The 17,212-nt window shown below is 35.3% G+C and overlaps 3 protein-coding genes across 5 annotated transcripts; 1 reads left to right on the top strand and 2 right to left on the bottom strand.

Moving 5' to 3' along the window:
• LOC109231746 lies at positions 91-1,651 on the top strand. The gene is made up of 3 exons (XM_019397379.1): positions 91-476; positions 1,010-1,039; positions 1,124-1,651. Exons 1-3 carry the CDS (start codon positions 266-268, stop codon positions 1,438-1,440), a joined length of 558 nt encoding a protein of 185 aa, XP_019252924.1. The 5' UTR covers positions 91-265; the 3' UTR covers positions 1,441-1,651.
• On the bottom strand, positions 2,022-8,473 carry LOC109230715. The gene is made up of 11 exons (XM_019396118.1): positions 8,231-8,473; positions 7,809-8,143; positions 7,537-7,653; positions 6,938-7,038; positions 6,058-6,129; positions 5,810-5,891; positions 4,266-4,346; positions 3,860-3,901; positions 3,307-3,366; positions 2,955-3,101; positions 2,022-2,585 (listed from the first exon to the last, which is right to left on the bottom strand). Exons 2-11 carry the CDS (start codon positions 8,097-8,099, stop codon positions 2,406-2,408), a joined length of 1,173 nt encoding a protein of 390 aa, XP_019251663.1. The 5' UTR covers positions 8,100-8,143; positions 8,231-8,473; the 3' UTR covers positions 2,022-2,405.
• Positions 12,206-15,421, bottom strand: LOC109230717 (leucine--tRNA ligase, chloroplastic/mitochondrial-like). Of its 3 annotated transcripts, none has more exons than XM_019396119.1 (6): positions 15,312-15,420; positions 15,142-15,243; positions 14,852-15,024; positions 14,541-14,718; positions 14,339-14,416; positions 12,206-12,803 (listed from the first exon to the last, which is right to left on the bottom strand). In XM_019396119.1, the coding sequence occupies exons 3-6, from the start codon at positions 15,019-15,021 to the stop codon at positions 12,558-12,560; spliced, it is 672 nt and encodes a 223-aa protein (XP_019251664.1). In that variant the 5' UTR covers positions 15,022-15,024; positions 15,142-15,243; positions 15,312-15,420; the 3' UTR covers positions 12,206-12,557. The 3 variants fall into 3 exon arrangements, with proteins under 3 accessions (XP_019251664.1, XP_019251665.1, XP_019251666.1); XM_019396121.1 differs by lacking the exon at positions 12,206-12,803 and adding an exon at positions 13,470-13,662 and having other exon boundaries at positions 15,312-15,421; XM_019396120.1 differs by lacking the exon at positions 15,312-15,420 and having other exon boundaries at positions 15,142-15,301.

The raw sequence follows: 17,212 nt of genomic DNA on the forward strand, positions 1-17,212 counted from the left end.
AGAAAAAATAATACTTTTACTTGTGCCTAATTCTAATATTTACCACGTATAGAGTTGTCCAGTTTTAACATCTCCCAAAATCCATGCACCAAGTTTCGCATGGATAACAAAAAACAACAAAGTCCTAAAGATTAGATATCAAAAAAGAAAACTTCAAGAGTAGCTCAGTCACAGTTATATTGTAGATCCTTAAAAACCTCTTTAACATAGACATAACAGTTCAAGAAAGAGAAAAAAAGATCCAAACATAAAGAGACAGAGGGAAATGAATCCACAACATAAACATGGAAAAGGCAGGTGGAATAGGAAGATGGTGATGTTAGGGGTGTTAATTATGGGATTGTTCATTACTGGTTATGTAGCAGGTCCACCACTCTATTGGCATCTCTCTGAAACTATTTCTTCCTCTGCCCATTATTCTTGCCCCTCTTGTCCTTGTGATTGCGCTACTCGGCCCCTTCTCTCTTTTCCACAAGGTACGTACCTCTTTAATTAATTTTCTCTCTTGTTGTGAACATCCTTTAATAAATCACATGCGTGTTTATAATAAACCGCACGCACTTTGAACCCACTGAATTTAAATTTTAAATCTCGGGATATTTGAGAACAAAACTTGAGCAGAAGGTCTATTAAAAACAACCTCTCTACCTTCTCAAGGTAGGGATAAGACTGCGTATGCACTACCCTCCCCAGATCTCAATTGTGAGATTACACTGAGTTTGTTCTTGTTGTTGTAGAACAAAAGGCGGGATGATTAGGCTAGTAAAGTCGTAATTTCATTGTGGTAGTATATACGTTAATTTATGATAAACCGCATGCACTGTAAATCCACCGACTTCAAAAAAAATTGGATTCACATATGAAAAAAAACATTTGTCTTGGAATTGACCTATTATTTCATAAGCTATGGAGTCATTAAGTAAATATAAATAGTTCATAGTTACTCCCTTGATGTTGAGATGTTTTCAATAGTATGTTTGATATGGATCATTCTTTATTTCTTTCTCAGGTTCAGGTATGAATGTGACTTCTTTTACAGGTCAGTTTTCTCAGCCTTTGCTAGTTATTATTATTACTACCTTTTCTTGAATGATAACTTTTGTTTTTCTCCATTGTTTCATAGATTGCATGGAGCATGATTTGGGGGTGAGCGAGGACGAGGAAAGAAACTTCACGGCGTCATTGACAGAGGAATTAAAGCAAATGGAGGATGAAACAACGGAAAATCAGAGAAGAGCAGACATGGCACTGCTGGAGGCAAAAAAGATGGTGTCTCAATATCAAAAGGAGGCAGATAAATGCACTTCAGGGATGGGAACCTGTGAAGAGGCTAGGGAAAAGGCTGAAATTGCTTTAGAAGCACAGAGACAAATCACTGCTATGTGGGAGCTCAGAGCACGCCATCAAGGATGGAAACAAGACCTTGTTAAGTCTTATTAGTGTATACATAAGTTATCAATGAAGCAAGTAAACTGGTGTTTCACCAGTTTCTGATAGATAATATTCTTCCAATCTTATTAGTGTTCAGCTAGTCCAGAAATTCCCCTAATTTTTCTGACAATTAGAAGTCATTTTCTTAAGGCCAGTAACAATGTGATATAACTATAGAGAAGCATGAAACTGAAACATCTTGTTCTATTCATTTGGATTACCTTCAGGAAATATATCTTTCTCTATACGCTCACTCCGCACCACAAACGGGTTGAAATGTGACATAAATAACATTGAATAAGACCATTCTCTCAAAGCAGAGCTTGAGTAAGAGCTAAAACTGTACGCAAAGCCTTTTACGATTAGGATAAAACAGTCATTTAGTTATCTACCTGTACTGGTGGAGAGCAGACAGCAGTAGGTACCAATTAAATAGTCAAAGTTTAGACAAACTAATCCGATCCCCATCATTGAAAAAATAGATAGTTATTGTGCCTGAAAATTTAAATGATCGACAGCCCTAAGTGATGAGATCATGTCCCTTTTTGCTTGGAGCACTACAATCTAACCAATAAGAGCAGTTCTCTATGTTGAAATTGACAAAGAATGGACAAACTTTTTATAAGCATCTTTGGGGAAGAAACTGGAAACAGAGGTATTTCCGGTCTCAAGACAATCATACAAAACTCAACAACCCTTGCTTTTCTCATTCGAAATATAATGCACTATGTGCCAAATGAAAAAGAAAGAAAAGAATTCCTAGCATATTAGGCAGATACCAAGTAATGTGTTTTTATCTACAGTACTAAGTCTTACATGAACCATACTACAATCAGCTTCCACCTGTATATTTCCTATATCAGTAAGCTAGAGGTGTTGTAACACACGTAGGTTGTAATTCTATCAAGGGCAACTAATACCCTCACCGAAGTATACTGCGAAGGTCAAAAACAATCAAAAAGAGACTCATGAAATCACGGTGTTGAGTTCATTATGGAGGAGGCATCGAACTGAGAAACTACTCCTTCACTCAAGAGGCGCATTGCAGCCCCTCGTGAGAATTTCCTTGCAAACAAAAAACAGGGGACCAGAGTAGAATTATTCCGACACCACTCTGTTCTGTATTCAGTTTCATAGTAAACATTGCTGATATCCTGTAAAAATTGGAAGGGAGAAGTTGCACAAAGCAATCAGTTCAGCAGGCAAGATATCTTGATGCAATAATAACTAGAAAGAAACAAAAACAACTAGTGAAGTTGAAGAAATGACTTAACAAATAATTTTAAGAAAGAAAACAACTAAAGAAGTCAGGGAAGGGAAAAAAAGAAAAGCAAAGTTGAAGCAAGAAAACCAACTGAGAAGGTCAAAGAAGAACCAAAAGGCAAAGCTGATAAAAGAAAACCAACGTGGAAGTCAACAAGGAAAACCAAAAAGGAAAGTTGAAGAAAGAGAAGTTGAAACCAATCCAAGATGCCAAATGCCAAGCTAGAGAAAACAGAATATTATACACATCCCTATACTACCTTTATTTTCTTGATTTGTACAGGCCCAGCATCCGAATAGCTAAATGTAATAGGATGCCAACCCTTCTTCTCCATATTTGTCGCAGATTCATTCCACTCTGTATAGGTTATCGTTCTACGTTCAAGTTCTCCTTCAAAACCATGCATCTGTAAAACAATTAAAACTAGAACCTTTAATCTCACAAGCAATCCACGAAGAGAATTCCTTGGAATATCAATTGAACATGACTACTTTGTGTGTGTTATCTAAAAGAATGGAGTTCCAGGAAAAAAAGATGCGTCGCGGAATCCTGCGAACACACAAGAAGAATAAAGATGGAGAGTAGCCTAGATAGACAAGTCTATTACTTACCGCCAATAATGTCTGCACATAGTGTTCATCTGGAATGCAGTTGTGCTGCTTTTGAAGTTTCTGCAAGGTTCATTGCAAGGTCAGAAGAAACAAATGTAATTTAAAAACTGAATGCTTGAGGAAACAAAAGAATGAGCTATAGCATGAATTTAAAAAATACAATGAGTGGAGGCAAAGTCATAATCCCGTATGTCTGCACATGATGTTTTCAGTGTGGACTTTTTTTTTAACTTGCTGCAATACATATACATATATAATATAGTAATGACAAAAGCAACACAGCCTAATGGCATCCGCAACTTCACACGTTATGAGGGCCACGAGGTGGTCAAGGATGTGGCTAAGCTGAGGCGACCGAGGAAGCATTGGCATGGAGTCATGCCGGTGTGTGGTAGTGTTGGCACAAGAGGATGGCGCTGCAAAGGAGCGCGCACAAGAAAAGGCAACCACGGAAGTGGACAAAAGAGCACTAGAAATGTGTATAGTGGATCTCCTTTCCTCAAATATTGATAGTGCCAAATGCATCTACTTTACAGAAGGCACACTAACTTACCATATTCTTTTTCCCCTTACTGGCTTCCAGCGGTGGACGTCTCTGCAAGATTAAGATCCTGGAGCTATTAGTTATCAGATAAATGAAGCATATTGGATATCGACATATAGTGCATCAACGTAAATCCACATTAACAGTTCCACTTAGAGAATGTAACTGGCAGTAATAATCAACTAAGGAAGGCATTAATCGCAAAGCATGTTGAATCATCGTGGGATATTAGTAAAAATGGGCTTTTAGGCTGTTGAGGCTAAGCAGTGCTTTTTATAACCCTGAAGAACCAATGCTTTATTAAGCATGCATATCTTAAACCTTATAGCACTAATCACTACGATTGCAAATTTTGCAGCATCTATTGACCAAATATACTTTTAAGTATAAAGAGGGAAGAGCACGTGATATGAACCTTGCAGAACATCTTGAAGACTCGAAGGACAGCATCATCATCTGCAACCACTTCCGCATGCTTCCTGATTAAAGTGATCCACTGGACTAAAATGTCAAGTCAAAATTCATAGAAGCATATAATAATGAATCATACTGACTCATGTCACCACTCATGCAAAGCAGACAGCATACAGTATTGATTTGAGATAATATAATTTTATGAAAACACCCGAGCTTCAACAATTTAAGAGTAGATTGGTTAAAGGTATAAAAACTACTTTAACTTTAAAAGGAGAAAGAACTGTTGGATGAAACTAAAGATGCCTTTTTTTTAATCAGAAACTAAAGATGACTTTAAAAAGTAACAATAACTTGGGTGCACACAAATATCAGCAATAAAAGGAATATTTCTTCTCATTGAGATTTGAGAACGGCCTTTACAATTAATAGGTGATGAAAACATTTTATCAGGCAAAAACCAATCAATCCCTCTCACTTTTTTTTTTTTGGGGATAAGATAATCATCCCCCTCGCATTGATAGACAGTCCTGCTATAAGTTAAGAAGAAATTTTATGGGGTGTATGTTCACGTAGAGGCTAACTAATTCTTTTATCCGCAGGTGCGAGTTCAACAAAGACCATCAAGCTGGTGGGTATTCCCTTCTGAGAAAGATCTTTAAACTTGTAATAGTTAAGTATATAGGTTGACATATTTCAAATTTATAGGTGCTTACTTTTCCGATGCCAGGCGAACGGGGCTCCCAGGCCGGGACGTCTGGCATAATAATTTAGAAAAGGCAGAATTGGATAACTTCTTTGGCTTTATTGAGGCTTTTGTAGTGTGTCCTCTCTACAATAGAGAAAGCCTTCTTACCCTATAAGGATAGACATAATGCTTTAACCTTCCCATCAGGTAAATTCGTAGGCGTCTATTTTAGCGAAGAATTTTTTTATGCCTAGTTGAGCTTAAATGGAGAAGTCGGGATTTGGGACTAAGGCGTAGTTGTTGTTGTTGTTTGTATCTGCATAAGTTTTTTCGCAGACCTCTTTGACTCCTGATTCTTTTCACTTCTGACATCCTTTTCCATCTTGTAGGAATCGGTAAGTGCTTCTCGTCTTTGCCTTTTTTTTTTTAATAAGTAATAAGGAATTTTATTAAAAAAGGATCAGCACTAAGCTAGTGCGACAAAACAAAGTTACAAGTTGTGCAATCCCATAATCATATCTAACAAGGCATCTGTGTCCTGCACAAAGGCCAGGTTGCACCAAAAAGTTAATAAAGAAAAAGCTCTAAGCTTAAGGCTAAGAATGTTTCTCTTGTTGCCTTCAAGAGGAGAACCAAGTTGCCACACCCAGCTTGTCTACACGCCTATACTCTATTATATGCTTAGAATTTTGCTTTTCGGGAATTAAATGGACAAGTTTACTCCACTAGCACAGCTAAATAGGTTAATGAATTTCACAGTTCAGGTTGGCGCAACAATGATGTGCTTATACAATAATTTGACAAGGCCCTATCAGTATATGTAAATCCCCATTTAACTGAGATGGAGGGGCAATTACCTGTGACCCTTTCCGCCATTTGCTCATTGGTATATAGGGTGACATCCTTGGGTTGTAGCGGGCTTCCTTTTTATCAAGAAAACTGGAAGACAAGCAGAAACTCATCATTCACAGTTAATGCTACTAATGTGAGAATGTGAAATAATCCATTGGTAATCCAACCAGATCCTCAAATCCTGAACCCAATTAAGGGGGTGATTCACTGCAGAAGGAAAGAAAAGAAAAAGAAAAAGCTATATCCAATCTACCTGTCAACAAAGCTCCTTGGAGAAGCCATCAAGTAGTTGTATATGTAGCTAAAGTTGTACAGTGGAACACAGCTGCAATATCAACCGTTACACAATTAAAAAAAAACTTTAACAACAGGGCACAACCATAACTCAACAATTGGGTGAAACAAACAGAAGGAAAATGCATTGATAAAAAATTGAAAGACACTACATGTTGATATATGCTCTCTCATAATTCATTAACAAGAAGACGAGAAGATAGGTTGCATAGACACTTAGTCTCAAGTGCAACTGCATACTGGACGATTTGCCCTACGTGTCTTGTTCTTATCCAACCATATCCATGTCTAATTAACATAATAATGATGATAACCATCTGTGCTACGCATGTCTAGAAAAGTTGTATAACTGTTTCTTATTCAACAGGAACCCAAATTCGTATAGCTCTACTGGAGTCTTGATATCTAACACAAGTACTAATATTGCCTCCAATGCAATTCAGACGACCCCGTTTTGAGCAGTGAGTTAACAAAACAGAAGGTATGAATCGGTAAATGAGTTTGAGATGACCAATATGAGAATTCTTCTTAGTTAAATATATACTCAAAAAGAATGCATGTATAGAGATTGATCGACAAAGAAACTTCAAAATAATATGAAGGATGTTTAAAAAGACAGTAGATTTTTCCATTTAAGGGAAAGAATCAAGTAAATTGTGGTGCACGAGAAAAGAGAAGTATAAAAAAACAGTTGGAGGGCAGATGGTAACCAATAACTGAAGCAATTGCTGATCATGTCATGCATCAACAGTGCACATGCATGAACACTAAGAAGCCACCTACAGAGACTTATCTGAGAGATGTCATACAACCGGTGTTTGTTAAGTAAGAAAAAGTACCTGTCCGACAGAAGAACAAATCTTTGATTAGCTGGATCATCAAGCGCTGCCCCAAGTAATAGTTTCTCAGCTTGGATCATACTTGATTCTCCCCAGGCTACCTACAGGTCAATCTTAATATCAATCTGGTAAAGATATGAAAGTGATAGAAAGAGCAAAGGGAAGTGAATTAATAATACTACACTGTCAGATGAGAAATTATCTGATACAGGAAACATCACATCAAAGATTAAATTTTCAAATTCAAATGTTATTGAATTTTTAAGAGTCATGAAAGTTGTACAAGATACAAACAGAATACGGGAATATTGTCAAACAATTTGGTACGTTGAAAAAGGGAAAGAGTGTCATAAAAATCGGAGTGGATGGATTACCAGAAACCAAAAATAGTTTCTAGGTTGGTGCAAGAATAATCTAAAAGAACTTAGGTTTTGAATCTAAAAACCAACATATTAGAGGAATTAGTGAACCGGCATGAAAAGCTCATGTCACTAAGAAATGAAATCACTTGGATTACAAGAAAATACTAAAAAAGAACACAATGAAGATATAAATTTCTTTTTCTATTACAAACGTAGCAACAGAGTTACACCGCGTACCTTGATGCTATTAGTCAATTGGCGATTATAGAAGAAAGGCGATCTTGTAGTAGACTCATCAAACACAAAACCTGGCTCCGAATGTATATATATCGAGAAATTACCAGTCTCTGCATTCTGCATACACCAAAGAGATTGTGGAAAATTGAAAAATACTTCATTCAGATTCTGAAACAGCCATTACGCACTAGTAAATTAAAAAATAAATGAATTTTCGCTTAAGGAGCTGTCCTATATTTACTGAATTATGAAAAACTGAAAAATCAGCTGACCTCGAAGAAACTTCCCCAGAGGAAATCGAGAGGCAAATTACGACGGACTAGAAAGAGGAAAGCAACTTTAGGATTGCCGCTATAATCAACAGCTCGAGATCTACGAGAAATAGAAGAAGTAGAAATAGAAGAAGAAAGTTCCGAATCGGAAAGAGAGTAGCTCTGGAGCTTCAAAAAAGCTAACACGCAAAGAGTAAGAGACACTACAACCACTAGTTTCCACCACAACCACAACACGTTCCGCACGGACATTCCGGCTGTCGCCGCCGCGGACAACGACTTCTTCGTCATACTAGGTTTGAAAAATCTCTTTACTCCTCTTCTTCCTTCTCCTCCTGAAATTGAACAATTCAAATTTGCATTAGATTTGTACTTTCCCTGTATGTTTGCAAAAATACATATGTGTATGTGTACAACTGTACATTGAAGAGGTGGCGGTTGAAGGGAGAGAAGCATTTGAGAGACGACACCAATTGCTCTTTCCTTCTTCCTTTTTTCACAGCCAAATTACAAGTATCTTGCTTTCTTGCCGTGCTTTGCCTTTTTTGTTTTGTTCCTTGTTGCACAGCTGTCTCAGAAACAAAGAAGGAAGAGATACTGACGACGTCGTTCCCCGCACCTTCTAACTTCCAAGTTCCAACTGTATGCAATGATCGTATTCGTCATTCGCTACCTGGCAGGCTGGCCTAATTAAAGTATTGTTTTTCGTAAATATCATCTCCTTTTATTTTTTCTGTTAAGCCGAGAGTCTTTTTGAAAATAGCAAGGTTTGCGTACACACTATCCTCCCCAGACCCATTAATAGAATTTTAGTAGGTTGTTGTTGTTATTGTCATCAATACAAGAAGAATATGGTTACAATTCTCCGATCTGTCTTATGTCTCACAGAATTATTATTTCGTGTTCAAATGATATGTTTAATGTGCTCCAGATGATTAAAAACTGAAAAAAGTGTGTTTTCGAAACAATAAAAATATTGAGCTAACATCTCAATCACACAAAATTCCTTAACATACTACTTAAAAGATTCCTAATTAGACTACTTTTATGTTCACTTTCGAGAAGCATATATAGGTGGAGTTATTTCCAAACAATCGTAATTTTGAAATTTTTTTTAATCGGTATTATGTAGTATCATAAAATTATAAATTAGGAGTTTTATATTTTAAGATTTACATGTTGTAAGAAGGTGCATAACAATGGTATTTCTCGATTTGTCGACACTTTATAATTGAAATGTTTCTAAATCAACAAACATTATTGTATAGAAAATGGTAAAACCAATGTATTCCATATTGATACTACCTTATGCAAACGCACATGCATAAATACTAGAGTAGTTTTATAAAATCCTGAATCAGAAATATCAAATTGAAGATATTCCAAACAGTAAACATCTAAGACTAGATACTTTCCCCCTCATGGAATTAGGAGAAATTCTGAAATCTGTCAAGAGTTCAATGGAAGCACATGCACAAATCGTCACCACAATTAAAATTGGATGAGTTTGGTACCGACCATTGAAGTAAACAAGGCGATTCCATTATTTAAAATTGGGAAATTAAGACGTGAGAACATGGAGGCTTCTTCCGTTGTAGAGTTATAAACTTATAGCTAAAGTTTGTTATTACGCTATTCTGTTTGGAACATATTACCCTCTGTTTTAAAAGGCATAATTGGGATTCGTTCGGGGTTTGCCCTGGGGCGGAGCACTCGTAAAACGTTCATGAGCTCATGTGTGAGGCTTAGTTACATGAGACTTACGTCTCGTCCTCCGGGGCTTACGCTCCGGACACGCCCGGCGTACTGGGCTCACCTAATAGAACTTTATGCAATTGTGTGAAACTAACTTGTAAATCCTCAAATTTTCTTAATAAACCGTTGTCTATTCAAAATTACTTTTTTTCTTAATAATAAATTATTAAGTTGAGAGTATTTTATGTCATAATTAAAATAACGATTATTGCACGTTATCCACCAAGACTGCTATAATAGTAAATTTTAAATAAATTTTTCATTTAAAAATATTTATTTATTAGCTTTTGTTATGTCTTTACTTTATAATAGTCCATAATTTTTTATCATTATTTTCCTAAATATTATTTTTTTCACGTTTACGAGATACAATACTTATTAATTTTATAGCTCAGTATTAGCTAGTAATTATTTACGATTAGTTATCATGGTATAGTATGGTGAATTATGTGTTATTTAATTAACTTGTTGAAACTTAAAAATAAATGATGCTAGAGAATCATATCTAGATTATGAATTACGTTTTTATATAAATTCTCTTTCAAATAGAAAGCATATTAAATAAAGGAAGTATTTTAAAAAAAAATATCAAATTATAATATCGGAATTCTTTCAAGATTCATTACTCCTTAAGAGATACATATAAGATTTCACATCGAATACATTACTTTTGATGTTTGAATAGTAACGACGTTGCAACTAATTTGCATATTATGATGATGTCATACTATTCGTATTATTCATAGTTGAATTATAATTTATAAATATTTTGAATAGATTATTTGTTATAATTTTGTGATTTTAATGTAATTTTTACAATTATTTTTTATTTTATACTATCTTAAAGTTCTTAAAATTAATAAATTTAAAGATCCGGGATTTACGCCCCATGTCTCAAGCCTTACGTCTCACCTCGTTAGAGGTAAAACGACTCGCCTCACGCCCCGCCTTTTAAAACATTGATATTACCTAACTTCCCTAGGCCACTTGAACATCAGCATAGGAGTTAGGACAACACCTCCTCATTCCACAGGCACATCCAAAAATTAAGTGAACCGCGAGAATCATTCGCTATGTCCATATTATTTGTATTTTACAGGTTTTTATACACATTTTAAGAAACAATTGTAATGGCATTAGTTATAAGAGTATTTACAATCAAACGTTATAGTGGAGTAGTAAGTTTTTTTACTTTTCTACCGGAAGTCTCGAGTTCAAGTCTTGGGTATGGAGTCGTGATGAGTTAATTTTTGGGGTTTTAACACCGTATACCCCTCTAAAAATCTCTTTACTCACTATGCCTTAATTATGAAAGTTACACTGTATACCTATAAAGAAATTACATCGTATATCTTGATAAAGAATCTTATGTGTGTAACAATCACTATTAATAAGGGGATAATATCCCTTAAATGTAGCCTTAATTATTGAAATCTGTACTCAATGAATTTTGAGATTCACATCTCCCCTAATTAAACCATATTCCTATTTTTCATCAGAACTTCATTTTTGATATTGTATGCTCTATACTTTTCAAATCTTCNAACTACATATACCATAATATTTTATTTTATAATATATTATTCAAATACTATAATATTTTAATTTGGAATACAACATTCAAACTAAATATACCATAATATTCTAATTTGGAATACAGTATTCAAACAGAACATACTATAATATTTTAATTTGGAATACAATACTCAAACAATATTTTAATTTGGAATACAATATACAAACCAAATATTCTACAATTTTTTAATTTGAAAAAATCTGGTTTGAATACTGTATTTCAAATTAGAATATTGTAGTATGTTTGATTTGAATATTGTATTCCAAATTAGCATATTGTGTTATGTTTGATTTGACTATTCCAAATTGGATTATCATCGTTGTTTGATTTGAATAATGTATTTTTCATTAGGATATTGTGGTGTATTGGTTTGAATAAACATATCTGATATTTTATTTTAGTTTATATATTATATCCCAAATTAGAACATTGTCACGTTATTTTGTTTTTCTTTTGATTACATATATGAAAGAGAAGAAAAAGATTATGGAGGACTTTATAGAGAAATTTCTGGGGTGGACTTTTGGTGAACATGTATAATTCCAATTCCTTAAAACGTGGGATGATGGAGTGTTTTAAGGGATTTATTAAGTTGGAATGAGAGATAACTTAGTTCCTCAAAAGGTGGGATTTATTTAATGGCATATAATGATATTAAAAATTTAAAAAGTAATAAACTTTTATAAAATAAGTATACAAGGTAAAATAAATATTTCAAAGGTATATGGAGTTAACTAGCATTTCCAGTGGGCATACCGTTACCTCCAAAGTGGGACTTCTTAGTCTAAATGTGGACTAGTCAAGCCCAAAGCGATTATTGAACACCAAATGGGAAACCAAAACAAAAAGCAAAAAGATTATATGAGTATCTAGAAAAAATAAATAAATGTTTCTTATATAAATGTATAGTTCATCTAGAAGGCAACAGTAGTGCATCTGCTATCGGCTGCTACATCCGCCATTGTCCAGCTAGAAATGAAAATGGACTGTGGGTGAGCGGAGGGGTACAAAGCCACTTGAAAACATTTGGAAAAGTAACTAACAATCCTTGCAAAATGAAACAATGTTCACTGAAGCTGTGACTTATGATGTTTCTGTGATGAAACCTTAATATATAAATACAACAACAGCGTATTCAAATACAATGGTACAACAACGAACATAAGTAACACAAACTAATAGATTAAGCAATTCCGCAGACCCCTCTTTCTCTCTTCTACTATACAACGGAGCCTGTTCCACTTCCATTGCTCGGGAGCTTATTGTCCTCTAACAATAATGGTCCCATTTGGTGTTCAATAATGGTACAACAAATGAATTATGGTACAGAAACCATCGCTGCTTGCAACTCCACAGTTGTTAATCCATCAACGCTTATGAAACAACATAACGTATAGGGATTCCAGGCATTGTATCAGCTATTCTTGAGCTACTTTAACCTTTTTCTGTGCATCTATGACAATGTTCAGAATTTTTCCTTGGACGTAAATTCTCTTCCTAATAGATTTCCCATCCAAAAATTTGGATAGTTTTGTATCAAGTGAAGGTAATCTAAAGGCCTCCTCTTCTGTGCATGTTTCTTCAACCTGTATAGTACCTCTCGTCTTTCCATTTATTTGGACTGGAAGGACTACAGTGCTCTCTTTTAAATATGCAGCATCAGCCTGTCATTATAATGGTAATCAGCAAGCGCTTCACTTAATCCAATGATTTAAGATGTTCATGAGCTTCTTCTATTTCTTTTTGATAAAGTAAGATGTTCATGAGCTTCTTCTATTTCTTTTTGATAAAGTAAGATGTTCATGAGCTTTTAGTAATCCCATAAATTTAATTAGTTTCTCGAGGCCACTATAGACAACAGTAAGTATTCATAACTTTCAGAAATACATGTGTCATAGCCTGCTTGTGTAGAATATTTGCTGAAAATGGACTCCTGCAGTTTTACAAGAAAACTGGACGATTAAGTACTTACATAACGAGAAGCTCTCTAGTAGGATGTTTGTAACTTAGTTCCCTTTTCTTTAGCAACAGAATAAGACTAGAAAAGACGAGTGATCTCCGAACGGCAGGATGGGGGAAAGAGGAATACAGAAAGTAAAAATCTAGGATCAAGGAAAAGCTCACCTTAGGGAAGGGCTCATATGCCAAGGAATTTGAGTGTCCAAGACGAGACCAGTGGTAGGACCGGAAAACGTCAGGTGTCATGCGGAAGCTAGTAAAGTAAACTTTGAGTGACGATAAATCCAACAACAAAAGAGAAATCTACCAAAAGAGACACAAACATATAACGTGGTTCGGTCAACTGACCTACATCCACGACGGAGATGAGCAATCCACTATAATAAAAGAGAGTACAAAATATCGAGAGAACAACCTCACGAAGAGGCAAACACAAGTGACACACTAATACTTGTCCCGTAAAATTCTTCCCCTAAACAAGACTCTCAAGCCCCCTATGGCTACATTGTGGATGCTACTGAATGAGAGGATGGATCTTCAATTTATAGAACTCCAAACTTTTTCCTACAAGAAAAGGGATTAGCCAAATATGGAAGAATTTATAATTTCCTTTTACAAAACGGAAAACCTAATTAAGGTAATTATATTGCTCTTTTCATTCAAGAGATAGGAAAACCAAATATAATAAGAAAATTATGGCAAACACCTAACAACTAGAACTCCTCTGCCATGTGAGGTGCATATGGTGAGAGCAGCAAAATAAATGCTTCAATTATAGATCTCGGAAGTTTGTCCCACTAAAAACATGAGATCCAAAGGATTAGTCCAAATGCTATCAGAAACAGGTAACTTGCAAGGAATTTAATATAGCATCTCTCTGTTTCCCTTCTTAATTTTCCTTATTTTCCGTGGAAGAAATTCAAGTGTCTAATTTGATCTCATTTCAAGGAATCTACTAAATAGCTTCTTGCAGAAATACAGGTAAGACGGCATAAAATAGACCCAATGTGGTCCAGCCCGTCCCCGGACCCGTGCATAGTGGGAGCCCAATGCACCGGGCTACCCTTTTTTGTCAGTGAAGTCTACAAGCATTCAATTGGAAATTTCAATTTAACATGGAATGAGAAGAGCTAGAGAAGTCCTCTTGGGAGTAGTGTGGATATCCCTATTCTTTTCCTTTTTTTCCTATTCTTTGAGCAGTGAGGGAGAAATGAGGATAGTGTAAAAGGAGAAGATTCACCTTATATGCTGCGTTAATAATTTCCATCATCGCAGAAATTCCAGTGTTGAACCGAGTTCCTTCAATTTCTTCATTTACCTGTTACGTTAAAACAACATGCAAATCGATGATTGCTGTTTAATAACAGGAAAGCATTAACGCTCCAACAATATTCAATCCTAAAGAATACATGCCAGCCATAACTAATGGCAAGTAGTACTACCTTATCAATGCATCTGTGTAAAGAAGGAAGTTGTTCAATTGAAGGTTTCTCATCAACTATGGAAGTTCCATCAGGATATGAACCAGTGGGCGAGGTTGAACTAACAATCAATCTCCAAGATCTTGCTAGGAAACGGTGAACGCCTTCAATACCACTTGTATTCCATGTTTTCGAGTCTCTATCGGACATAATAAAGATGTGCATTATGCAGTAGAAGATATGCCGTGCGGATACAACTTTGAAATGGTTGTGTACATATATTACAATAAACAAAAAATTTGAAAAGCAAAAGATAAGGACAGGAGACGCACCTTAATGGACCCATAAACATTTCATATAAGCATAGAGAATCTGCACCATACTCCAAAACAACATCATCAGGATTGATGACATTTCCCCTAGTTTTACTCATCTTGTGAGCTCGGGCAATCAAGCGAATATTGGGGTTATCTTTCAATACAAAGAAATCACCAGATCTCATGACCTATTCACCATCAAAAATACAGTTTCAAACTGATGAATTACATTCTGAAAGCTAAAACTAACATAAAAAGATGCTAAAAGATTGAAGTAATTGCACATAATCAGTATATAAATAAACCTTTTCCTCAGGTATTTTCTCTTGGTTGTACTCAGGCTGCTCATAGGCAGAGTCTGCTGATATCAAGTTTCCTTTGTCATCTTTGCATGTTGTATATTGAACCTGCCAACTTGATCATTAAAGATAGGCAATGAAATAATGGACTTTCAAGACCAAGCAAATCAACTTACTTCACCAAGGATGATGCCCTGATTTATGACACACTTAAATGGTTCCTTTGTTGACACAACACCTATGTCATAGAGAACCTGCAACAATGAACCTAGTCATGATTTTTAATAGAAATGTTGGAGAAGAAATATAACATGCTCTTGTGAATTGAATTGCTCTTCTGAAGGAGAAAAAAAAGTGGGCATTCCTCTTGCTTGTTAAGCCTTTTTTGGTTTTTGAGAAGGTAACTTACCTTTTTTGGTTTCTCTGTCCTACCTCGTCTATTTTTCCACATGTATACTCAGACTAGAAGAAGATTCTTCCATATTCATGTGTCAAAATTTCTTATATCGTTTTCGAATTTGAATAAAGCTGTATTTCGATAATCTAAAATTACATAGAACGTATCACTATTTAGGTGTCATATTGATTTTTATGTTTAATTATTAAATTCGGTTAATCTTGAAAGCTTATATCAACCAAAAGTTATTGTTAGACGACTAAGAAAATAAACTATTATATGTTACTAAAAAAATTCTCCCATAAGAATACTTTAATAGATCATGTGTTTGTAATTTTTTTTTAATTTTTGGTAAACATATATTCACTTATTAAAATTTTATCTATAACTTTAATAAAGCAAGATTAGAATAATATTCATGTAGCAAAAATACCCGAAAAATCCGATAAAACCAAACCAATCCAAACCGATATAAATCGGTTTGTTTTGGTTTTGATAAAATCCGAACCAACTCGGTCCATGTACACTCCTAATCCTAGAGGTGTCAAATGGGTGGGTTGGACTGATTTTGGGCGGATTAAAATAGATTGAGTTAATAAATGAGCGGGTCGATGACCCGCCCAAAAGTATCTTGAATTGAGATGGGCTGGGTCAAGTTGGACTAGAATTTGGGCCATAGCCCAACCCGCGCCTACTCTTACCAAGCTTTAATTAATGAGTATTATTTTCTTATGAATTGTTTTATTATCAAATAAGATTTTTTTTTCTTTTGTTATGGTCATATTGTTAGGTGTTTGCCGTAATTTTCATACCATATTTGGTTTTCCTATTTGTTGAAGGAAAGGGCAACATGTTTACCTTAATTGGGTTTTCCTTCTTGTAGAAGGAAATTACAAATATCCTATATTTGGCTAGTCCTTTTTCTTGTAGGAAAAGGTTTGGACTACTATAAATTGAGGATCCTTTCTTCTCATTCAATAGCATTCACAGTGTAGCCATATGGGGTTTGAGAGTCGTGTTTAGGGGGGGGGGGGGGAACTTTACGGGACAAGTGTTAGTGTGCCAATTGTGTTTGCCTCTTCGTGGGGTTGTTCTCTCGATATTGTGTACTCTCTTTTTATTATAGTAGATTGCTCATCGCCGCCGTGGACGTAGGTCAGTTGACCGAACCACATTAAATGTTTGTGTCTCTTTTGGTATATTTTTCTTTTGTTGTTGGATTTATCGTCGTGCACGGTTTGCTTTGCTAGTTTCCACATGACACCTGATTTTTTCGGTCCTAACACATATAACATATATCAAACAAAAAAAAGTTATTTTCAACATGTTTTAGCAAAGGTACTCATTGATCAATTTAGGCAAAAACCAGCCCAACTTGTGATAGGTGGTCAAGATGGGCTGAGTTAAACAAATAAGGTCAATGACCAATCCAATTTTGAACGGATTGAGCGGATCAAATGGGTTTACGCTCAAATTGCCATCCCTAATCATGCTAATGCAGAAGGTCCCAGAGAATGGTGTCCATCTGGCCAAAGACAAAAATGTCACAAATATCTAGCGGACTTTAGTTTCCTGCTTTCCCATGGCCAAAGTCCCATACACTAGAAAACACACTAAGAACACACTAAGGTGGGTCTATGAAGACCAAAAGTGAACTTTATCTTAACCAAAGGAAAAGAA

This window comes from Nicotiana attenuata, chromosome 8, assembly GCF_001879085.1.
Source record: "Nicotiana attenuata strain UT chromosome 8, NIATTr2, whole genome shotgun sequence".
NCBI lineage: Eukaryota > Viridiplantae > Streptophyta > Magnoliopsida > Solanales > Solanaceae > Nicotiana > Nicotiana attenuata.